General features: G+C 35.8%; 1 protein-coding gene across 1 annotated transcript in view; it reads right to left on the reverse strand.

Moving 5' to 3' along the window:
* LOC306859869 (putative phospholipid-transporting ATPase IIA) overlaps positions 1–25,686 on the reverse strand; it is a 59,162-nt gene that overhangs the window by 7,751 nt on the left and 25,725 nt on the right. Inside the window, exons 15-24 of the mRNA XM_079401246.1 lie at positions 17,848–18,009; positions 16,193–16,285; positions 16,000–16,083; positions 12,014–12,184; positions 11,398–11,496; positions 7,971–8,060; positions 5,765–5,909; positions 4,661–4,725; positions 1,910–2,065; positions 1,244–1,308 (exon numbers count right to left, since the gene is read on the reverse strand). Coding sequence (XP_079257372.1) covers positions 1,244–1,308; positions 1,910–2,065; positions 4,661–4,725; positions 5,765–5,909; positions 7,971–8,060; positions 11,398–11,496; positions 12,014–12,184; positions 16,000–16,083; positions 16,193–16,285; positions 17,848–18,009 — 1,130 coding nt within the window. The remainder of the gene's footprint in view (positions 1–1,243; positions 1,309–1,909; positions 2,066–4,660; positions 4,726–5,764; positions 5,910–7,970; positions 8,061–11,397; positions 11,497–12,013; positions 12,185–15,999; positions 16,084–16,192; positions 16,286–17,847; positions 18,010–25,686) is intronic.

Below are 25,686 nucleotides of genomic sequence, written 5' to 3' on the forward strand. Positions count from 1 at the left end.
ATATATATATATATATATATATATTATATATACACACACACACACACACGTGTGTATGTACAGTGGCACGCTGAGGATGATTGAGGGACTCAAACACAACAATTAAAAAAGGTTCAAACATTCACTGATGCTCCTGAAGGAAACACGATGCATTAAGAGCCGGGGGTGAAAACTTTTTGAATTTGAAGATCAAGGTAAATTGTACTTCATTTGTCTTCCAGGAAACATGCAAGTATCTTCTGTCGTGTCAGAAGGGCAGTACTAAATGGAAAAATATGATATTTCAACAAAATAAGAAAAATTTGGACATCTTCATCCTGTTCAAAAGTTTTCACCCCCCGGCTCTTAATGCATCGTGTTTCCAAGGGTTCCCAAACTTTTGAATGTGGTTATTTTAATAATTTCAGCAATTTTTTTGTCTTGTGGACTATATGTAAACATCTTTTATGGAAAATATCTTACTCAGGACAGTACTAAATAAAAAATAACATGCATTTTGTATGATCGCTCTTATTTTGGTAAAATTATCCACATTTTCACAGATTCTGCAAGGGGTTCCCAAACTTTCGATCCCCACTGTATGTATGTGTGTATGTATATATGTATATTTCTATTCATGAATAGAAATTTCAAAAGAACACACACACACACATATATATATATATATATATATATATATATATATATATATATAAAGCAAAGCATAAAAAAATATATACAGACTAAGAAACTTTTCATGCTCTGAGATTTTAAATCACTTTTCCAGCACAGGAAAATTCTTTTTGAGCCAGTAATAGAAAACATCTTCAACTCTGACATTTATCAGTGAATAAAAGTAAAATGCACCAAATGTAGTAAAATTTTAGACATTTTGCTGACTTGTACAAGTTACAAGCCTGTATTTTATATGCAGAGAAAGTCAAAGTGACAGATCTAGATTGACATCTGTTCTAGTGTGTGTGAAGTTTCATCTTGTTCCTCTCTGTCCTGGACTGTCTTTATTGAGAGTTTCATCACTTTCCCTGAATTAGACGAGACCTAAGCCTGTCCGCTTTAACCCCTTCTTCGTTTCAGACTTCACAAAGGGTCTTTTGATGTGCATCAGCTCTGATGCTCTTCTTCGAACTCTCGATGGAACAAAACCCTTAGCGATCCTCAAATGTCAAGCTGTCTGAAACACATGGCTGAAATGCCAGCGAGATTTCAGCAAGTGCAAATGAGTCATCAGCACTCGCACACTCACCCGATAATGAGGAAGCCTTGATAAAGTGGAACAGATGCAAAGTAGAAGACAGAGGAGAACACGGCCTGTGGAAACATCAGCAAAAACATCAGACAGCAGGCAACCCAAGCCACGCTATATTCATTTGTCCTGTCACTTCTCAGTAGGGCAATGGTATGATTAAATAAATCCATTAGATGGCAATACTGTGGTACTTTGATTGTTACCATGTGCAGATGAAAACGTATTGTACATGTTCAAGAAACTTTTGCATTACCATATTATCATGTCCAAAAATGTGTACAATTGCATCCAAAATGTTTCACTTTATCATGTTTTTTTGAATGTAAAATAGTAGAGCATGGCGCTAGCAACACCAAGGTCATGGGTTCGATTCCCAGGGAAAGCAAGAGCTGATAAAATGTAAAAACTGTAACTTGAATGCAATGTAAGTCGCTTTGGATAAAAGCATCTGCTAAATGCATAAATGTAAATGTAAAATGTAAATGGTAGTTTTATTATAGTAACATTAATGTGTGTTATACCAGGGTAAATATGGTAGAGTTTTGCCTAATACAAGTGTTTTTTTGTTTTTTTTTAACATGAAGCCCTCATTGCTGCAGTGTGTTATGTGTGGCTGCTGTGATTGATGGGCTAGCGGTGGATAATTACTGCAGCAGACGCTACCTGCATGGTGCTGATGCAGAGACTCCGGTGGATGACAAACTGGCTGAGCGCGGCGGAGCGTTTGTAGCTGTTTCTGCCATGGACCATGAGCAGTCTGCCCAAGTGCTTAAACTGAGTGATAGAGAAATCTGCAGCCAGAGACGCCTGCTTCCCTTCCTGCACACGCAGAGAAACAAACAAACAGCTCAGAGCGCTCACACGCAGCTTCTGGACCACGAGCAACAATGTTTTCTAGATTAAGCATGTTCGGATCACTGGGACGTTCAGGAGTGAGTGAGTGAATCAAAACAACAGCCCATGAAACCACGTCAAGCCAATCGAGGCTTAAGCCGTGTTAGTCACGAATGACTCAATATCAATTAACCGTCCCATAACGTCTCATTTTGATGACCTGGAAACCTCGCTCGGCCCACCACAACTGGGTCAAGTTGGCTTTGTAGTATTTTAGGTACATTTAGACTCATAAAACGTCTGACGTCTAAAATGTGTTTCTAAACTGGACATCCACCTCAGGGTGGGATTCCTGAAATCAGACCATCCTGAAATAAACAATGTAGAGTCACTGAAGTTTCTGACTTATTTTTAAATCTTTGGTCAACACAGCTAGGTTTATGAAAAACTATTATATTCTTAGCTGAACCATTTATAATAAAATAATACACAATAAAATGTAAATAAAGAAAGAAACTGCAGATAAATTAGTTGAACACATTAATGTTTCTGTTATTAAGATTAACAAGAGCTCTGAATATTAAAAAAAACTATTAAGTATTATGATTAAAATTTTCTATTAAAAAATAAATAAATTATAATAAAGATGGATGGATCCAGTCTTGATTCATCAAAACAGCTACAAATTTGAAAAACTACTAGCTATTATAATTAAAGAATCACTAAAAATAACCCTACTAAATACTATGGAAGCCCGTTTCTGCCAATGAATAAAAAATAAAACAAGGTAATTGCGACTTTTTATCTCGCAATTCTGACTTTATAACTCGCAATTCTGACTTTATAACTCGCAATTCTGACTTTTTTTCCTCACAATTCTGACTTTTTTTCTCACAATTGCGAGTTTATATCTCACAACTCTTGACTTTATAACTCGCAATTCTGACTTTATAACTCGCAATTCTGAGATATAAACTCGCAATTCTGACTTTATAACTCGCAATTCTGAGATATAAACTCGCAATTCTGACTTTATAACTCGCAATTCTGAGATATAAACTCGCAATTCTAACTTTATAACTCGCAATTCTGACTTTATAACTCGCAATTCTGAGATATAAACTCGCAATTCTGACTTTATAACTCGCAATTCTGACTTTATAACTCGCAATTCTGACTTTATAACTCGCAATTCTGACTTTATAACTCGCAATTCTGACTTTATAACTCGCAATTCTGAGATATAAACTCGCAATTCTGACTTTATAACTCGCAATTCTGACTTTATAACTCGCAATTCTGACTTTATAACTCGCAATTCTGACTTTATAACTCGCAATTCTGACTTCATAACTCGCAATTCTGACTTTATAACTCGCAATTCTGACTTTATAACTCGCAATTCTGAGATATAAACTCGCAATTCTGACTTTATAACTCGCAATTCTGACTTTATAACTCGCAATTCTGAGATATAAACTCGCAATTCTGACTTTATAACTCGCAATTCTGACTTTATAACTCGCAATTCTGACTTTATAACTCGCAATTCTGAGATATAAACTCGCAATTCTGACTTAATAACTCGCAATTCTGACTTTATAACTCGCAATTCTGACTTTATAACTCGCAATTCTGACTTTATAACTCGCAATTCTGACTTTATAACTCGCAATTCTGACTTTATAACTCGCAATTCTGACTTTATAACTCGCAATTCTGAGATATAAACTCGCAATTCTGACTTTATAACTCGCAATTCTGACTTTATAACTCGCAATTCTGAGATATAAACTCGCAATTCTGACTTAACTCGCAATTCTGACTTAACAACTCGCAATTCTGACTTTATAACTCGCAATTCTGACTTTATAACTCGCAATTCTGACTTTATAACTCGCAATTCTGACTTTATAACTCGCAATTCTGACTTTATAACTCGCAATTCTGAGATATAAACTCGCAATTCTGACTTTATAACTCGAAATTCTGAGATATAAACTCACAATTCTGACTTTATAACTCGCAATTCTGACTTAATAACTCGCAATTCTGACTTAACTTGCAATTCTGACTTTTTTCTGATATTAAAACAGATGGTCCTAATAAATCAACACGCCTATAAAAACTATTAATAAACTAAATAACTACTATTAATAAACTAAAACTCATCAGTTGTTGAATGCTAGTGCACTCAATACAGTGTGGCATCATATGCCTTACTGCTTAAGTGAAATAAAATGAATATAAATAATGGTTACCTAATACATTTGTTTCAGAGGCTGCAGAAGTTATTACTATTTGAAGAAAGATTATAAAACAGACACTGTATTATTTCAAATAAAATGAATAAATCCAGGAACTTGTTTTTTTATTTTATGTTAACTATCTCAGTTATGGGAAGCTGTAGCATGTAAAAGTTTGAAGCGATTTTACATGAGAACATCGCTGAGCTTTCAGTGTTATGTAATGTAAGAAATGTGAGAATCTGTGTAACGCAAGTGTGTTTGACGCAGATGGACGGAAGCAGGCGGCAGTGTGTTTGACAGGACTGCTGCTCTGGGAAGTGGTAGCTCTTACTTTGCCCTCCACTCCCACGCCACAGTCTGCTTCCTGGATCATGCTGACATCATTTCCTCCGTCCCCTGAGAAAGAGAAAACAGTGAGTGATGAGCCAGAGCCAGCTGGTGCCGTGACCCAGATTGAGACCTTATGACAGGGCAGTGTCATATTAGTATCACTGATAGATATATATATTTTTTTTTGTCATTTTTTATTAGTTTTTAGTTTAGTTTATTGCATTATTTTTTTATTTAGTTTGAATTATTTAATTACTTCAACTTAAACAATGAAAATTAGACATGTTGCCTTGGCAACTAGCTGAAATAAAATAAATAACATTTTATTGCATTTCAGTTAACATTTATTTCAAGTAACAAAAATAGTTTTACTTTTAGTTAACGATAATAACCCCAACTGATATTATGTCAAGACGAAACATGCAATGGAAAGTTACATAACTAAAAAAATAATTTAAATATATATTGATGACCATATCAGTATACTGGTATCTGTAAATATTTATGCTTATTTTTTTTTATATATCAGCAATAATCTGAATGGGATGCTATTGAAAACTCTAAACTAGGGATCCTCAAATCTGGCTCGCGAGATCCACGTTTAGCTCTGACCCTAATGTGAGCCAGATTTGAGGATCCCTGGTTTCGAGTTTTCAATAGCATCCCATTCAGATTATTGCTGATATATATATAAAAAAAAATAAGCATAAATATTTACAGATACCAGTATACTGATATGGTCATCAATATATATTTAAATTATTTTTTAGTTATGTAACTTTCCATTTATGTAACTTTCCCTGCTCTAAACAGTACTAACCAGTTAATTTATTATCTATTTGTTTTGTTATCTATATTTCTACATTACAATGGATTCCTGATTTAATTTTAAGCATTTCAAATTCTAAATTATAGCTTTAAATGTATATATCTGTTTATCCCTATAATATTTATTAATAAAGATAAATAATATTAATAAATTAAAACTGTGTTTATTCATGACCATAAGTAAATATATAAGTAACCAAAAAAACAAAGATTGCAATAGTTAAGTGATTTAATGGCACAGGAAGTGCACAGGGCCGAGAGGAATTTGCATACTCACCCACAGCGCAGGTGAGTTTGCCGGTGCGTTCCTGCAGCAGTCGAACGATTTGGGCTTTCTGTGTGGGAGCGCAGCGGCAGCAGACGACAGCCGGACTCTGACACGCCAACTCCATAAACTCATACTCATAATACTTCAGACAGACCTGCAACAACAACACCAACAGTCCATTCACTGAGAAATCAGACAGACAGATCAATACTGAAGGACAGAATGGCACAAAACCTCCATAAATAAAACCTGAATCAAACTATTGATCAAACTGGTCATTTACTGAAAATGCAAACATCATGAGATACCTTAAATAAATTAATTAACACCGCTCTCTTGTAAATGCGAGTACGACAATTAGTGGAAGCTAGAAATTACGGTTTATAAGGTTTTCAATATGGATACTTTTCTTACACAAACACATCGCTTCACTTCAGAAAGCCTTTATTAACCCCCTGGAGCCGTGTGAGGCACTTTTTATGATGGATGGACACAGTTAAAAATGGGCTTAAAAATCCCCCATTCCCTGTCATTACAAAGCTTGGAAGAGCCAAGACATTTTTTTTTTATATATAAATCTAATTCTATTTGTCTGAAAGAAGAAAGTCATCTTGATGGTGAGTAAATCATGGGGTAATTTTCATTTTTGGGTATCCCTTGGGATTGATCAAAAGTGACCCTAAATACGTTAAAATGTTACAAGATTTCTATTTCTTTTTTTTTTTTTTTTTGGCCTGTCAGTAACACAGATAACACATGACAGTACGTATGTGTAGTTATGCTATCATCATTCACAGCCTTTTTTTTTTTTTTTTTTTTATATTATTTATTTTTTATTAATTAATTAAATTTTATATACCCTTTTATTTAACCATACTATGACCGACAAGACCAGGGGACAGAGGAAACAAGAGAGAGAAAAAAAAAAAATAAAAAAAAAAAAAAAAAATTATAATAATAATAATAATAAAAAAAAAATAATAATTATAATTATAATGATAATAATAAAAATAATAATAATAAAAAAAAAAAAAAAAAAAAAAAAAAAAAAATTGTGGATAAAGTCAACAGAGAAGGGGGAGAGAGAGAGAGGAAAAAACAAGACAAAAAAAAAAAAACAGACAATTTGCTTCGATACCTGCTGACAAAAAGAGAAAACAACAGAAGACACAACAGAAGACACAACATCAGAGAAACTGCAGCAACAACCAACATCTGTATGAATCACAATAAATTCTAAATGTTAAATGTTATTGAGCAACACGCATAACTAATATTACAAAATAAGTTTTGAAGCAACAGCAGATCAGAACAATGTGTGTCTGTGAGCACCCGTTTTTACACCAATGTGAATGCTTGAGTGTACACCTGTGTGTGTGAGCGCGCTTGTGTTCATAAGGTTCCTCCATGTAAATGTTTAATAGTGTGTGTGTGGGGAACAACAGCCCCATCCCGCAAGGCATGAAGCAGGCATGGAAGAGACCCAGGCCCCAAACATCCGGAGGGCCCCCAGGGCACGGGACCCCCAGGGGAACCACCGCAGGGACAACTGCGGCCCCCACCCAGAAAAGGGCAGAGGAGAGCCCGAAGGTGGGACATCCGACAGCCACAGTGTAGACACCCCAGGGTGCCGTGGCGGCAAGCCCGCAGGCTCCGCCGGCAGCCGACCATACCAGGGCAGACCGAGCCCTGGGCCCGGAGATCCAAGGGCCCCCCACCCCCCAACCGGGGCCCAGCAAGGCCAAGATTTCTATTTCAAATAAATGCTGTTCTTTTGAGTTTTCTATTCAAAGAATCTGGAAAAAAAACTAATGAAAAACTTTATACTTTAAATGGATACTTGAGCAGCAAATCAGCATATTAGAATGATTTCTGACACTGAAGACTGGAGTAATTCAGCTTTACATCACAAGAATAAATTACATTTTACAATATATTCAAATAGAAAACAGGTATTTAAAATTGTGATAATATTTCAAAATATTAAAGTTTTTACTGTATTTTTGATCAAATAAATGCAGCATCGGTCCGAGTCCGGAATCACTATATCTTTTTATATTTTATCACGTGATAGATAAGTCTGATCACAACATAATAGCACAAGTTGCATGATTTCATGTTTTATTGATGTGTCTTACATAAACAGTGCGGCTCGAGTCTGTAACAGTGTTAGGGGTTTGTTTGAATCTAATGCGTACATGCAGGCTCACGTTACCTCCAGAGAGTCTCCCGATATCACCAGCGCGCAGTCGTGTTTCCTCCTGAATGCGTTGAGCTCAAGGTGGGCTTCGCTTCGAGTGGTTACCTGCAACCCATTGGAGAGCTCAGCGTCAGGACTGTTTTTTTCCTCACACAAACACACGAGCAGCCACTCAGATAATGATCTCAGAGACACCAGCGGTGAACCACAGCAAGATCCCCAGACTGAGATATTAACTTCAGCTGTCAGTTGCGTGGCAGACCGTGACAGATTCAACTAGCTATCTGCTCAATCTAAACTGTGAGGTTTACTTTGCCTGCTGTCTGATAGTTTCACACAGGAAGTTCACTATAACTAACTGTTGTTTTTGTATTTACAGATGGCTTTGGGCAGATATTGCTTGCTCAAGACGTTAGATTAAAAGGAAATCAGCATATTAGAATGATTTCTGAAGCATCATGTTACACTGAAGACTGGAGTTATCACAGGAATTAACTCCCCAAAGATCATTTAAAGTTATTATTGAAAAATTCATACAGGGGCATTTTTTGCTCTCATATTATGAATTGTAGGGGAATATAACTGCATTCTCAAAGTCTACATTGTAAAGTATTTAGTTATAATTAATCTCAAAACATGAACCAAAACCAATTTTGTACACATAAATTCATCCAAAACTCCTCGCCAACAGAGAGGATGTTTTCTAATTGGTGGACGTTCACATAAGAGCAATTCATCTGTCAAATTCAAACACACCAGACCTCAATCTGGATGCCATTTGTATCCAGCAGGAAGTCAATCCAGATGCCGCTACGATCCGCAGGGAACGAGGTGCCTGTTTTCATGTTGCGCCAGCCATTGTTTTCTGTTTCCAGGAACCGCTGCAGCGAGGAAGATTCAACCTTCCTCAGAGCGGCCTATCTTTCTGTGGCAGCACGCCACATGGGAACTCCACAACAGCTCATAGAGTCACGTTTCACAGAGAAAGGGCACAGGGAGGCTTTCCCTGTTTGGATCAATGAAGGCAACTAAACTCAATCAAGCTTTGGAGCCCAATTGTGTTGGAGACATTTGGTTGTGAGACTAGATTTATTGAGCTAGTACACTACTGTTCAAAAGTTGTTTTTTTAGCGAAATGAATAGTTTTATTCATCAAGGACCCATTAAATGGGTCAAAATTGTCAGTCAAGACATTTATAATGTTACAAAAGGTTTATTTTGCTGTTCCTTTGAACTTTCTATTCAAAGAATTCAGAAAAAAAACAATGTATGGCCGTTTCCACAACAATATTAAGCAGCACAACTGTTTTCAACACTGATAATAATGAGAAGTGATTTAAATATTGTTCAGTGTTGTTCTATTAAGAGATTTGAATGTCGTTGGGTTTTTTTCCCCATTAGGAAATTTAAATATCAGTTAGTTTTGCTCCGTGAAGAAATTTAAAAGTCAGGGGGTTTTTCCATTAAGATATATCGGTTGGTTTTGTTCTGTTAAGAGATTAAAATGTCGGTTGGTTTTGTTCTGTTAAGAGCTTTAACCCTTAAATGCCTGAATGTTTCGCCAATCACTCTTATATACTCGGGTCTTTAGCGACCCAGACCTATATATCCAGCACGGATGGATCCTAAACTGCTGCAATAGCAAAAAAAACTCTTTTTGGTAAAAAAGAACTCTAAAAACGGTAATTTTGTTACCTTTTGAAACTTAGAGGGGTTCAGTTTGAGCAGATGATTGTACCATCGCCGTCATCGTCAGAGCGCACTTCCACAGTACATTCAGCATCTGACTCATATTCGCAAAACTTCCATTTTCAGTTACTTCAAAATCAGTAGTTTGATCGCTGGCAGCTTATTTACCACATCCACCATCAAATGACAGTGACATTTATATTTTATGGCATGCATTAATTTCTCTGCAGTATAGCCATTCAAATTGCATGCATTGAGTCATCAAATATTTGAATATTTTTGCGAAAATATATTTACACTAATACACACCTCCATCCATTTTTTATGAAAAATTAATCAGAAAACAGACACTTTCAAATGTTATTATTTTTTTCTTGTTATATTGTTTATAATGAATAGATTGAGGAATACTAAGAAAGCTGATGTATAACTTTAAAAATGAAGGAAGGAGAGGGTAGTAAATGACGTTCCGGGTCGCTAAAGACCCGAGGTATACATTTAAGGGTTAAATGTTTTTGTTTTGATTTTCACTAAGAGATTACATATTGCTCGGTTTTGCTAGATTAAGAGATTTTATTGTTTGTTATGTGCTATTCGAAGATTTAAATATCGGTTGGTGTTGTTCTGTTAAAAGATTTAAATGTCTGTCTTTTTTCTGTTAAGAAATGTAAATATTGGTTGGTTTTGTTTGATAAGAGACTTAAATGTCAGTTGTTCTTTTTCTGTTAAAAGATTTGAATATTAGTTTTGTGTTATTAGGAGATTTAAATATTGATCGGTTTTGGTTTGTTCAGAGATTTAAATATTGGTTGTTTTTGTTCTGTTGAAAGATTTAAATATTGGTCAATTTTGTTCTATTAAAAGATTTGAATGTCATCTTTTTTTTCCCGTTAAGAATTTTAAATATCAGTTTCGTTCAATGAAGAGATTTAAATGTCAGTCATTGTTTTTCCATTAAGAAACTTAAATATCGGTTGGTGTTATTCTGTTAAAAGATTTAGATGTCGTCTTAAATATTGTATTTAAATATTAATCACTTGTCATAATTTGTAAGTCGCTTTGGATAAAAGCATCTGCTAAATGACTAAATGTAAATGTAAATATTAGAAGGATTTCTGAAGGATGTGACACTGAAGATAGAGTAATGATGCTGAAAATTCAGCTTTGTATCACAGGAATAAATGACATTTTAAAATATATTCAAATAGAACACAGTTATTTTAAATTGCAATAATATTTCAAATTTTTACTCTACTTTTGATCAAATAAGTGCAGCCTCAGTGAGCATAAACATTAAAAATCTTTTGAACAGTAGTGCATATTTCTGACAGATTATGTCTCTATTTTGGTCAATGAGGTATATAATATTGGTTATTATTCCCATTAATTTCAATGGCAACCACTCGATTGCCATCTTTGCACATGGGCTCTTGTTTCAAGATTTTTTTTTCTCCCAAAGCCTTTCCTAGAGGTCATCCAAAAAATACAAGTCTTTTCACATTAAGCGCCTCAAGAAAGAATAGGGCACCGCTAAAATATCTACTGTAACATAATGAAAGATTTGCAACCCGAAAAGAAGCATTGCTCATTTTTTTCCTGCAGAGATCCTAGAGTTTAAGGATCTGGAGCCTGGAATTTTCTGGTGCAACAAACCTTATTACTTAACCTCAGGGGGAAATAAATCATTACCGAAGAATAAGATATGACCTATTTAAAAATAATGGTTGAAATATGCAGTCTAGAGAGAACTTACAGGCCTGAACACGTGGATGTCCTGATTGCGGGTCACTAGATGGGCGTTTTTGGCTGTGCAGGTTGCAGTCTCTAATTTGTCCCCGGTCAGCATCCAAACCTGGACAAAGAACAGGTTTAGTTAAATCAGGCTTGACATTGATGTACCTAAGCACTCGTGTTAACACGTCAACAAACAACTAATTTTAGGCGTACAGTGAAATCCTACACGTGACAGACTTCTTACAAAAATCAGTAGGGCAGTAACTTGAGGTACAAAAGTTAAAAAGTACATGTTTGTACCATATTTACCCCTAAATGGTACACATTAGTACCTTTAAGGAATGTATTATTACCTTTTGAAAGGGTACCGCCTCAGATTTGCAGTGTTGTAGAAATGCAACACTTGTGTCTTAAGACATTTTAGTTTTCCAAATCAATCTTGACGTTATAATGCATTGATAAATCCCATCTTTTCATTTTAATTTGAGCTTTTGTCCTAACCAGCTTTAACTGGCAAAAGCGTTGCATGTCAAGACATTTTGATAAACGCTACTATTTTTGGCGCATTGTGCCGGGTAGCTCGGCCCACAGTGAAATCTCATTGTCTGTGCATGTTTGTGCGTGCCGACACTGACTTTGATGCCAGCGTTGCGCAGTATCTCCAGAGTGGGTCTGACATCGGCCTGTAGCTGGTCCTCGACTCCAGTAAGACACAAGAGCTCCATCTCCATCTCCAGACTCTCTATCACTGTGGCGACCTTCAGCGAACGATCATGAACGCTCAACTTTGCCTGGACGTAACGAGCCTGTGGCACATGTGAATGAAGTTAGACACAACATAATTAATGCACATTTCTTTTATTTATTTTACATGACGTTTAAGGGCAGGTAACAGACTGTACATTAAAAGATGGCAAAATGAGGCAAAGATGCAGGGATTTTTCAGGGATACGAGATATAGAATAGGAATAATACAATATAAATTATGAATATCTTTAATATTTGGCATTTCTCATACATTTTGGTGATAACACTGCACACAGACCAAGTTTCCCATCAAGCAAATAAGGACTGTCAATAAATAAAAATGTTGTTTTTTGTGGAGATAATGTGATTATTTTGCAAAGTTTTTATGTGCAGAAATCTTTATATAAATATAATGGATATTTACTATGTATTTAATGCATAAAGTTTCTCTTCTAAAGAAATGAACAACATTTTGTAGAGGTCACTATTAAAATATTATTAATGCCAAATTAGGTAAACATCTGTTGCTTTAAATAAAAACAATAATTCTACCTGTCAATATAATAAAATAAAATATTAAACTTATTATTGTTATGTTAAAAATAAGAAAATAATCATTGGTATAATTATTGCTATTATTTTTAAATAATATTGTTGTTTAAATTAGTTATTAATAAAATATAATAATGTAATATATTACTACTAAGAATTATTATAAATAATATAATAAAATATAATCTATAATACATATATAAATATAATAAATAATAATTATTACTACTATTATGCATTAAAACTGTAAAGCATATTGGCACAGAATTATAATTTGAATCGTTACACCAACACATTTTTGCAAACTATGGTAAATATTTATTACATATGTGCACTATATTTAAAGACAAATCTTAGCACATAACAGAGAATCACATTAAGTCTAAAAAACATTCAATTATTATTTTTTATTTGTTTACTGAATGAAACGATAACGATAAGCCCTGATTATTATTATTTGCAAACTGTTCCCTACATTTATTTCCAATTTAAACTTGGGGGTTATAAAGCCCTGCTAATTTGGAAAATCCTCCCTGTTTTATAGTCATTTCCATTCTACAAACATCTATGGATCTAACAGATGCAATGACACATCGTTGATTACATTTGCTCATGTTTTTCCCATCTGCTATATCTATGCATTACGGTGATTAGCTAAAACGCATCTAACTCTGATCTCCAAACTGCTCTGGTTTTTTTTGCTGAAACCAAAGGAAACATATCAGACAGGTCAAATGAGAAAGCTGAGACCACTGATACTCCATTGGCAGTCAAATAATCAGTGTCAGAATCACACAGCCTTGCGTTGACCCCTCAAACCTACGTGCCAGTCTGTTGAGTGAAGCCAGAGCACAGTTTTGAGGGCACGGCCCACAATCGCAGTGAGATAAAGAGCAAACAATGTGTGCACAAGTCACACAGGAACACACTCTCACTCGGTGACTCACACACTCGGTGAGTCACTGCCGCCCACCCGCTCACACACAATTACACACTTCAGCTCGGAGAGTGGGAACATGGGCCTGGGAGAAGAAACAACTCTTTCTCTGTGCCTGTGGGCGGGGTAACTTTCGTTTTGGGGGTGTTCCCTATGGAAAACATGTTACATTTCTTTTTGACAATTACTGTTGACGATGGACGGTCGCTAGGAAACCGCTTAATCCGGCTAAATATAGATCAGCACCTGGATATTGTCGTTATAAACATCTAAAGGTCACCGTCTATACCAGCCGTTCTCAGGACCCAAGTTTCACTGAACAGGCAGTACAAAATGTCACTTTTTAATCCGTGTAGGACAAAAATGCTAAATTATTCATCTGACATAGGCTGCAAGGGAACATGGCCATATTAGCCAAATATTTGTTGTGCATAGTCATATTACCAAGCAACCGTAGTATGAAATTGCACCGTAATGGTTTGATTTCAGCTCGACTGGATTTATGGTCTGTGACCATCGAGAACAAAAGATATATGAAGTGTTTTCTCATAAATAACATAACATGGTTAGTTGCATGTTATTATTTAGTATCATCTTTCATGCCGTCCATGACTTTTCCCATTCTATCGAAGTTCAGTTACAAATATTCTTCAATATATCTTTTTTGGGTTCAAAAGAAGTAAGAAACTCGAGCAGGTTTGGAACAACTTGAGGGTGATTAAATGACAGAATTTTCATATTTGGGTGAACTATCCCATTAAGAACCACTGGTCTATGTCTCTAAAACAAAAACAAATCCACCTCCTCAAATCATTGATGCAAAAAATTGAAGGCTGTCAATTTATTGTTTTTAATTACAAAAAGTGATCAAAATGATTCCAATGTATCATGCACTCAGAGAAAGTCAACCTTGAATGTAAATCATTTGATTACATTTTTAATTGACTGACAGCTTTATTATTCTGATGCGAGTTCGATTTATTTGTCATTTGACAGTCAAATAGCTGTCAGCCAGTTGTAACCGTCCATGAAATGCTATGTGAAATATATCACACAGTTGGTGACATGTAAATCTGATGTGTGTGTGTGTGTGCGCGCACATGTTTATGTGGTTTATGAGGACACAAATTTGTATAATGACATGGGTATGACAGAGGTATTACAATATGAAGGTGGTTTATGAGGAAACTACCTATGTCCCCGTAATTCAAAAGGCTTAAAAAACATACTAAATGGTGTTTTTTTGAAAATCTAAAAGTCTCCTGTGAGGGCTAAGTTTAGGTGTAGGGCAATAGCACACACAGTTTGTTCAGTATAAAAACCATTACGCCTATGGAGAGTCCCCATAAACCACAAAAACCAACATGTGTGTGTGTGTGTGTGTGCGTATGTGTGTATGTAATTTATTTATTATTTTATTATCTTGCAAGCAAGCAATTTTATCATCTATAAAAATAGAAATTAATGAATTGTTAAACTGATGAAAAGTGGTAAGACTTACATTGCTAGAAAATATTTATATTTTCAATACATTTGTTATTCAACAATGAATCCTGAAAAAATTCATTAAAGCAGCACAACAATTTCCAACATCGATAATAAATTAGCATATTAGAATTATAGATCATGTGACACTGAAGGCAGGATAAATGGCTGATGAAAATTCAGCTTTTCATTGCAGAAATAAATTATATTTCAAAGTATATTAAAACAGAAAACCATTATTTTAAATTGAAATAATATTTCACAATATTAAAGTTTTTTCTGTATTTTTGATCAAATAAATGTAGCTTTAATGAGCATAAGAGCTTTCTTCAAAAAACATTAAAATCTTACTGATACTAAACTTTTGAATGGCAGTGTATATATTACATATGTTATATCATAATTTATATATGAATTATGATATAATTATATATATATATGAATTATATATACATACTAAATCAGTATATTAGAATGATTTCTGAATGATCATGTGACACTGAAGACTGGAGTAATGATGCTGAAAATTCAGCTTTGATCACAGGAATAAATTACATTCTAAAATGTATTCAAACAGAAAACACACATTTTGAATTGTAATAATGTTTTACAATATTACTGCATTTTTACTTTTTTTTACTGTATTTTTATCCATGCAGCCATGGCGAGAATAAGTGATTTCTTTCAAAAACATCTAAAAGCCCGAGCCCAAACTTTTGAATTATACTGTAAAATTATATAGCTGTCCACAATAACTGCTGCATGATGACTCTTCCACATCATTTTCTTGGGCCAAGTCTTTAAAATTCTTCATATTAATACACCAACCTAGGAACAATTAATCACCCCAGGATTTTGTTCCATAGCAAACTTTCTAATGACTAAGCACTGGAAACTCACCTCAAAATCTTGGTATTGTTCTTCCGTTAGGGATTTTTTGGCCACCACTAGCACCCTCAAGCCTTCCCTGGCCATATTCCCACACTGATAAAGAAAGCAGAAAACAAATTCCCAACATAACATACAAGTCACGAAACTACTTGTCATAAGCATGACGTCGATTTAAAATCATTGTAAAAAAATGTTAAATTACCTCCTCCTCAAGCCAGTCGTTGTACTGAACGATACCGGCCATCACCACATCAGCACCCTTCATGTAAAACGTGATCTCTCCTGTGGATTCATCCTAGCAAACATGAGCAGAATATATTTTATTATTAAATCATGGTCACACTTTATATTAGGTGGCCTTAACTACCATGTACTTACATCAAAAAATAAGTACAATGTACTTATTGTGGTCATATTGTATTGCAAAACACTTCTGCTGCTGTTGAGGTGGGATACGGGTAAGGTTAGGGACAGGTTTGGTGGTATGGGTAGGTTTAAGGGTGGGTTAAGGTCTAAGGGGCCTTAGAGGTCTAAGAGGCAACAGTTTAATTATAAATGTAATTACAGAAATTAATTACAGATGTAACTACATTTTAAAAAGTACAATGTAAAAACTTGTATGTACACAATGAGTACATTGTATCAAATTATTAATTGAAAATGTAAGTACATAGTAGTTAAGGCCACCTAATATAAAGTGGGACCTAAATCATTAATCATTTATGCATAGACTGCACATGCACTGAGGAATATGGCAGCATCAGATATCAAGATCAATGATACTCAGATGCACCAAGTGAAACAGGAAGTGTTTGCAGGTAAGAGGGACAGTCTGTGCTGTTTTTTCCAAGTATTCATTTTGGATTTCCTTGATCGTCCTTGAAGATGTTTTAAAAGGATTCTGCAGAGGAAACCAGGTTCAGTTGCTGGTTTCCTCAAACACTGATACAGGCTTCGGTCCAGGCCAACAACAATAGCTGCGAGTTCGTATGGGGAGAGTTAGTCATCAAGCCCAGGGCAGGGTCACTACTTTCTCAGATAACACTCAGTCTAGTCACATCGTTTTTGGGCTGATCTTCAATTATCGCATTGTTTAAAAGAGTAAAGCACATAACTAGATTTTTACATTTTCTGGCATAAATGCCTGTGCAAAACTCAAAGACCCACGTGGCTTGAAGATATAATATTCAGGCCATAATTTTCTAGTTTACTATTTTCCAGGAAAAAATACGATGTTAAGTACCGCTGCAGACCATGTCTCCAGAACAAGCCACATGATTTGAGGCTTCATTGATGTCCAAATCATAAATGATGCAACAAGCAGACAGAACAGACGAAATGCAAAAACAGAGAAAATGTGCCTGATGAAGACCTGAAGGTCAAAACCTAATACTGTTTTTCTATTTTAATACTAGTGTTAATTTCGTCAACGAAGACTATGATGAAAAATGTTCGTTAACTAGCTTTATTCCCACGACTAAAACGAGACGACAATAAGGTCAATAAACGATAACTAGGACTATACCAACATGCAATTTCGTTGACGAAATAAGACAATAATAAAAAATGTATTCAAAAAGAAAAAATTTACCAAAAACCTCTTATTTTCTTCAATAAAAAGGAGGCAAAATGTTATTGCGGACTGCTCTACACGCCTCTACTACATGAGCTTTCATGAGTACAGTTTATTTAAGACTAAAATCGAAAATCGCTGACAAAATTAGCACCATTTAATACACACTTTTTTTTTCAAGCCATCTCAGACTTTTGGTTCACTTCTATATATCAGACAGGTCATTTTTAAAGTTAATGGAGTTTAGAGACACTTGTGTTTCTGTGTCTGGATGCGACACTCACTCGCACTATGATGCCCATGCGCTTGCTCTCGTAGGTAAAGGGGAAGATCTGCAGGATGGTAAAGTTCAGTATTTGTCCACTAGGTGTCCTCAGCTGCATTGAAGACTGATCTCTACCGACCAGTGTTAGACCGACACTCTCCGTCCACTGAACCAGAGACACCTAGTGCATAAGAGAGAGACAGATCGAAGGAGAAATCACTATATATAAAACCTGAAACTCACGAGTTTCATGAAACAATGGTCATAAACAAACAGGAAGCAATCAGCCTGGCTTCCTCTCAATGCTCTAAGCAAATTAATCAAATGTGTGTCACATGCTGCTTTCTTAAACAAAAAACGAACTCCAAATCAAACACAGAACTCTTGCATTTTACATCTCAAATTGTTTCCTGCCACTGTTTTTTTGGATGTGTGGTGCAGAAAACGCAAGTATGCAATGGGCAACCAATTATAAGCATGTTCTCTTCTGGGAACATGTGAAGATAAAGGCAAACCAGATGCCATCCATTAGTGTGAAGCTGAAGGGGGGTATTTCTGGGAGGCAGAAGTTATTGCCCAATAACTTCCAGACCAAGGGTTACAGAGAGATCAAAAAACCCGATTTCTTATGCCCTCCCTGACTAGCTGCTAATAACATATCTCACAGTATCCAGATGGGCCGACTCCTGCCCAAAAAACAGCCCTCGCTGTTAAAAACCAACAAATGAGGCCTATCCAAACTATGTGTAGAAAAAGTGATGATGCCAATTTAAAGCATTTTGAGTTTTTGTGTGTGTGTGTGTGTGTGTGTGTTCCAGACCTATTAATTATTTTTTTTATTAAATTTGTATAAAATAATATTTATTCATTCATTAATTTATATTTGAGTAAATATTGAATTAAATAAAGCAGTAAACAATATTTTATATTTTGAATGTTTTCAAATTGTGAATTAATATTAATTTATAAGTTCAAAAAATAACCTAGGTCTATTCTACAATCTGAATAGAATTATATATATATATTTATCTCTTTTTTATTTCTATGTCTTAATATTTATTTTATTTCTCAAATATTTTTTATGAATTTATTTTAAGATATAAGATTAAGAATTTTTTTTTATTTTAAGAAATAACTTAATATTAAATAACAGTACAGTACAAATTATTTTAGGTTTTATTCTTATATAATGAATATGTGTGTCTCATTTTTCTTTTGAAAAATATTAATTTATATTTAAAAATATTGATGTATTTACTTTTTTACATATTTATTATTGATAACTAAATGATAGAACCGTACAAATTATAATAAAAATCAATATTTTGAATCTTTTTAAATTTCTGAATTTAAACTAAAATTCAGAACATGACGGGAAATCACATTTTATTATTAGTCGTTTCAACACATACATGTTTTACCAGCTAAGAAGTTCAGCACTTTTAGAGTTCATCCCCCTATCTGATGTGAGCATAAGTATTGGGACAGTTGAACATAAGGCAGATATAAAAGATTAAAAGCTATTATTTAGTTGCAGATACCTTGCGCACAATCACAGCAGTGAGTCTGTGACCCATAGACATCACCAGACTCTTGGCCTTATCCTTTGAAATACTTTTCCCAGCCTTTAATGCAGCCAGTTCATATTGTTGCTCGTTTTGGGGAGTTTCTGTCTTTACTCTCTTCTCCAGCTGGTGAAATTCATGTTCAATCAGATTTAAATCTGGAGATGGTCTTGGGCAATCGAAGACTTTCCATTTCTTTGCCCTTATAAACTCCTTGACTGAACTGGCAGGGTGTTTTGGGTCATTGTCCTGATGCAATATGAAGCACTTCCCAATGAATCTGGTAGCATTTTCTTGAATATTGGTAGGCAAGATGGTTTTGTACCCTTCCAAATTCATTCTGCTACTGTCATCATACATTAAGTCATCAGTAAAGTTGAGAGGGCCTGTTCCAGAGACAGCCATGCACGCCCATGCCATGACACCACCTCCACCATGCTTTACAGATGAGGCTGTATGCTTGGGATCATTTGCAGTTCCTTTTTTTCTCCACATTTTTGCTTTCCCATCACTTAGATAAAGGTTCATCTTAGTCTCATCGGTCCATAAACACAGTTCCAAAACTCTTCTGGCTCACCTTTGTGCTTTTTTGCAAACTCTAATCTTGCCTTTCTATTTTTGGTGCTGGTCAGAGGTCTGCATCTTGCTGTGTAGCATCTGTAATTCTGTGTCAAAGTCTCCTGAGGACAGTAGATTGTCAGAGCATCACCCCAGCCTTCTGGAAGTTGTTGCTGATTTTACAGACACGTCTTTTAGGATTCATTTTCACAGCTTTTATGATTTGTCTGTCATCAACTACTGTTGTTTTCTCAGTCGATCAGCTAGTTGTTGGTTGCTGGTGTCTCTGGTGGTTTCCAAACTCTTGATTTCTCCATGCCCTTTGTTTTTGCTAGAGCTCTAATTGACTTCCTCTTTTCTTTTAGCATCCAAATTGCTTGCTTTTCTCTCAAAGTCAGCTCCCTCATCTTCATCCTGGTTTGTGTGTGTCATCATCGATTGCAGGATTCAGAATACAGAAGTAATGGATATAACTGATACAACACATTCCCTGCTTTTAATATCTGAAGAATTAATGCAACAGGACACAGCTGAGCACTTAGAAAGACCTGTGAGGCAACTGCTCCAATACTTATGCTCTCATCAGATAGAGGGATGAAACTCTAAAAGTGCTGAAATTTTAGCTGGTAAAACATGTGTTGAATCGCCCAATAATAAAATGTGACATTCTGTAGTTTTGTGTCATATTCATCTTTTAATCATATTTGTAAATGTCTTGACTCCACAGCCAACAGAGCAATTTTGACTTTACTGTTCCAATACTTTTGGAGGGCACTGAGATATATATAGATAGAGAGATAGAGAGAGAGCGAGAGAGATAGAAATATGTATATAAACAGATTCCCTTTAATATCAGTTTAAAAGGCATGGCTAGAGAAGCAACAGTCGTCTGTAAAACAATACCAGATCGGTGCGTCATGTCTTTCCAACAAACGTTGAGGTTCTGCTACAGAACATGTATATGCGTTTAGTCAGCGTCTCCGTGAACACACATATAGTCAGTGTGGCGGCATGCAGTGGTTAAAACCAACCCAGTAATGATGCGATTCGTGCCTACATAACCACAGCATGGGTCAATTGATCACTGCATGCGTCACTTGCTCCTGGCCTGACTGACCTGGGTTCGGTGCCCAGAAATGATCAAATATGAGACAGCACATCTGCAGAAGTGTTAGGCTGCAGAAGAGAATATGCCAAGCGCTCGACTCATCATTCGGGAATAATCAAATACCTGGCCAAGGATTATGAAATATGTGGTGACACACAAATTATTAACAAAGTGAAATTACATATAGCTAAAATTTAGCTAAGATAGTTAAGACAGACCTTAGTCAGAGTAGACAACATTATTAGTTTGACAAAAAATGAAAATGAGGCTGTACAGGACAAAAGTACAGGCCGTTCACACCCATTGAATTCAGCAATTTACGTAATGTTTTTGCAAATTTATGTCTGTTTAAATCACTGGAAAAAATGTCACAAGAATGTTATTTTTTTCCCAGAATGAATTTTTTGTAAAATACGTTTTTCTAACCATGTTCTACTCATGAAATTTAACTCATTCAAATGTTCATGCTTTTATTTAATTTAAATTCTTGTTTTATAAATGTGTAAGTAGTTACATTTCTTATATTCATGTATTTGTAAATTTATAAATTCCCTGGTTTTATAAATGCTATTTACAGTATCTCACAGAAGTGAGTACACCCCTCACATTTTTGTAAATATTTTATTATATACTTTCATGTGACAACACTGAAGAAATATGACACTTTGCTACAATGTAAAGTAGTGAGTGTACAGGTTGTATAACAGCTTGTATAATTTGCTGTCCTCTCAAAATAACAACACACAGCCATTAATGTCTAAACCGCTGGCAACAAAAGTTAGTACACCCCTAAGTGAAAATGTCCGAATTGAAGTGAAGTGACATACTGCCAAGTATGGTGACCCATACTCGGAATTCGTGCTCTGCATTTAACCCATCCAACGTGCACACACACAGCAGTGAACACACACACACCGTGAACACATACACCCGGAGCAGTGGGCCGTAACCATTAGGCCACAACTTCCCTAAAGTGGGAAGTCCCTAAAGTGGGGAGCACAAAGTGTCAATATTTTGTGTGGCCACCATCATTTTCCAGCACTCTCTTAACCCTCTTGGGCATGGAGTTCACAAGAGCTTCACAGGTTGCCTCTGGAGTCCTCTAACATCCACCAGCTCCGTGATGTCGTCATGGAGGAGTGGAAGAGACCTTGCGCTCCTCCACCTTCCGTTTGAGGATGCCCCACAAATGCTCAATAGGGTTTAGGTCTGGAGACATGCTTGGCCAGTCCATCACCTTTACCCTCAGCTTCTTTAGCAAGGCAGTGGTCGTCTTGGAGGTGTGTTTGGGGTCGTTATCATGTTGGAATATTGCCCTGCGGCCCAGTCTCCGAAGGGAGGGGATCATGCTCTGCTTCAGTATGTTACAGTACTAGGGTTGGGTATCGTTTGGGGTTTTTCGATACCGGTGCCAAATCGATACTTTTTAATTAATAATTAATAATTGGATTGGCCATTAGCACTAAACACATGATGTCTTTTTCATTCATACTGGACGCCAGACGGCGCCCTCGCACAAAAAATCCACCTATCCAGTCACAGAAGTAGCGGAACTCATGAAGCTCCAGGAAATCCCCAATATGGACAAAGGCATTGCTATCACTGTAACTGAATAAACAGAATATATAAACGTTTCGAATGATAAAACAAACACAAACACTCGACTACAACAATGCATAGTTTATCTGTATTATTCAAGCCATCTCTGGTATTTTCATAATAATTAAATATACAGTGGGGGAAATAAGTATTCAACACTTTTTTTTTTAAACAAATATTTTATTAAACACATTTCCAGTGCAGCAATTCACATGAAATTTTGACCAAATGTTGGTATTAACTCAAGAAATCTACACAGAGAAAAAATATTGAAAATTACAATCCATAAAAAAAGTTGTGTGTAATAAAGTGAAATGACACAGGAAAAAAGTATTGAACACACTAACTGAGATTATACTTAATACTTGGTGGAAAAGCCTTTGTTTGCAATAACAGCTTCAAGACGCTTCCTACTATGAACAAACTAATCGTTCACAGCGCAGGTGGGATTTTGGTCCATTCTTCTAAACAGACTGTCTTCAAATCTTGAATGTTCCACGGGGCCCTCTTGTGAATCTTGATCTTCAGTTCCTTCCATAAATTCTCTATTGGGTTTAAGTCTGGTGATTGACTGGGCCATTCCAACAACTTTATTTTCTTCTTCTGGAACCAATTCCGAGTCTCCTTTGCAGTATGTTTTGGATCATTGTCCTGCTGGAATGTCCATCTATGTCTCATCATCCTGGCGGATGGTAACAGATTCACCTCAAGAATTTCCCGGTACATGGCTCCATTCATCTTCCCTTCAATAACATGGATTCTGCCAGTACCATGAGAAGAAAAACAGCCCCATACCATGATGCTTCTACCTCCAAACTTCACTGTTGGTATGGTATTTTTAGGGTCATACACAGAGCCATTTCTCCTCCAAACATGGCGTGTGGTATTATTGCCAAAAAGTTAAATTTTTGTCTCGTCTGACCAGACTACATTCTCCCAGTAATTCACAGGGTTGTCCAAATATTTTGTAGCAAACATCAAACGAGCTTCAACATGCAGGTGCTCAAAAATGGCACCTTCCGAGGTGAGCGTGCATGGAGGCCGTGGCGGTGGAGTGCATTGATTATAGTTTTCTCTGTGACAACTGTACCTGCTGCTTCCAAGTCTCTCTCTAGCTCTTTCCGAGTGGTCCTTGGCTCTTGGATTACTCTTCTGATTAACCTTCTGACTCCCTGATCAGAAATCTTTCGAGGAGCTCCTTTGCGTGGCAGGTTGATGGATATTTTTTCTTTCCACTTGCGTATAATGGACCCAATGGTGCTTACAGCAACATTTAGGAGTTGTGAAATCCGTCTGTAACCACTATTATTTTTATGCAGCACAACAATCTTGTTGCGAAGGTCTTGGGACAGCTCTTTGCCTCTACCCATCATGAGATGTATGTATACTTGCATTCAGAGGTGGGTAAGGCTTTTTCTAACTGATTAACCTGCAATAACCTGGCTGATTGTCATTTGCACAAATAGGAGGTTGAACTAATTAGTTAAATCAGCTGTTGTATTGCCTTGGTGTACTGCTTTTTCTTTGTGTGTTCAAATACTATTTTCTTCTATTTCACTTCATTAAATATAACTTTATGGATTGTAATTTGGTGATTTCTATATCTTAATACCAACATCTGGTCAAAATGGAATTGCTGCACTGGAAATGTGTTTCATAAAAAATGTGTTCAAGTTTTGAATACTTATTTCCCCCACTGGATTTTTAATCCATTGCCAATCAATTTATTAGTAGCCTATGGAACATATTTTCTGCCTCATTTTGTGACAAGAAGCTACATCAGATCACAAGTTGTGGACTAAAAGGTTATAATGTTCTCTTTTGTTGGACAACAGGTTTAAAAAACGTGAATACAAGAGAATTTTAGCTTTAGGCATTTTAATTTAAGCATGTTTATCTTAGCTAGTTAATGGAAGGCTACCTGCTGCCGTCAGAGCAAGTGTAATTACTGCATTCACGCTACCTTGACAAGGCAGCCTGTTCATTATAATTATAAAAAACAATCAGTCAAACATATGGAAAAAAACCCCACATTGCTCAGTTTAAATATTTAGTAAAATCTGTGCTGTTAAGCGTTATCACCATACCGCCGTGAAGTTATGCAAAACATTTAGTTTTACGTGGATATTGGAAGGTGAGTGAAGTAGGCCTACCTAAAAGATAAATAATAGGCTATTTTTGGCATTCAAATACATCGCGAATACGGAAACATTTAATTTTGTGTCGAACGAGAGACCCAACGTTGGTTTCAGTTTCCTTTTAGCCTAAATTAATTTGTTTTGGTTTGTCATTTATATAGCTTCTTACATTTTTAATCCTTGTTCTTTTCTAAATAGCCTACTGTTATTTGAAAGGATTTGTTGTGGAGTGAGGGTAACTAAAATAGCCTAGCTATGTTTACAGTGTTTATTATAATGTTTGTAATTCGTGTTGGCCTATTTCTGAATGACATAAAATGCGACCTATAGGCAACTTATGTTTTTCTCTCTCTCTAAAAGTATATATATTTTTTTTATTATAACCATGCAGCAAACTTTAAAATATTTTGATAAATTACTGAAAGAAAAAAATAAAATAAAATGTGACTTTAAACCATTTAACTGATTGTATTAATCGGTCAAAATTCTTATTGGGCGGTTATCCGGTTAAAATAAACATAATAATAATAATTTGTTACATTTATATAGAGCTTTTGTGGGTACTCAAAGCTACTCAAGGTTCCATCAATGAACTGTAGCTCCCCAGTGCCAGAAGTACTCATGTAGCCCCAGACCATGACACTCCCACCACCATGCTTAACAGTAGGCCATGCAGACCAATTTGATGCAGTGTGCGGCGTATGGTCTAAGCACTGACAGGCTGACACCCCACCCCTTCAACCTCTGCAGCAATGCTGGCAGCACTCATACGTCTATTTCCCAAACACAACCTCTGGATATGACGCTGAGCACGTGCACTCAACATCTTTGGTCGACCATGGCGAGGCCTGTTCTGAGTGGAACCTGTCCTATTAAACCGCTGTATGGTC

This window comes from Barbus barbus (assembly GCF_936440315.1).
Source record: "Barbus barbus genome assembly, chromosome: 40".
Lineage (NCBI taxonomy): Eukaryota > Metazoa > Chordata > Actinopteri > Cypriniformes > Cyprinidae > Barbus > Barbus barbus.